General features: G+C 39.7%; 1 protein-coding gene across 1 annotated transcript in view; it reads right to left on the reverse strand.

Moving 5' to 3' along the window:
* CACNA2D2 (calcium voltage-gated channel auxiliary subunit alpha2delta 2) overlaps positions 1-564 on the reverse strand; it is a 209305-nt gene that overhangs the window by 9700 nt on the left and 199041 nt on the right. Inside the window, exon 21 of the mRNA XM_035894677.1 lies at positions 392-412. Within this exon, the coding sequence (XP_035750570.1) occupies positions 392-412 (21 nt within the window). The remainder of the gene's footprint in view (positions 1-391; positions 413-564) is intronic.

Raw genomic sequence — 564 nt, forward strand, 5'->3', positions numbered from 1 at the left:
CACAAACAATATTTTATTCAATCGCCGTTTGAATAAAAATATTGTGTATCATAATCATACCAAAAGGAAACCTCTTGCAAAAAACGACATGAAAAAAAAGAAAGAAAAACCCAGTAACAGAAGGAAAAGGCCACAGTGAAATAAGAATAAAAAAAAAAAGCAAAGATATAACTATAGAAATATATATATATATATTCAATACTCCAAAGGAAAATGAGAGTCAGTAGCAAACAGTTGCAACAGTCTTGATATCGAAATGTCCTCACTGAGTTAGGGGGCATGCACGGCACGGCGGGCAGAGCCGGGGGGGGTGGGGGGCTGAGGGGGGGACTGGACACGGGGCGGGGGACGGGGTGGTGAAGGTGAGTGGTCTGAGACTGAAAATACTTGCCCTTCATTTTGATGTTTGGTACTGTGTGAATCCACCATAGAGAGAAAGCAAGAAAAACAACAAACAAAAAAACAACAAACAAAAAAAAAGGGGGTTGGGTGGAAAGGGGGAAGGGGGGCACAAACAATATTTTATTCAATCGCCGTTTGAATAAAAATATTGTGTATTTTAAT

The sequence above is a fragment of the Egretta garzetta genome, unplaced genomic scaffold (genome assembly GCF_000687185.1).
Source record: "Egretta garzetta isolate BGI_Z169 unplaced genomic scaffold, ASM68718v1 scaffold215, whole genome shotgun sequence".
Classification (NCBI taxonomy): domain Eukaryota; kingdom Metazoa; phylum Chordata; class Aves; order Pelecaniformes; family Ardeidae; genus Egretta; species Egretta garzetta.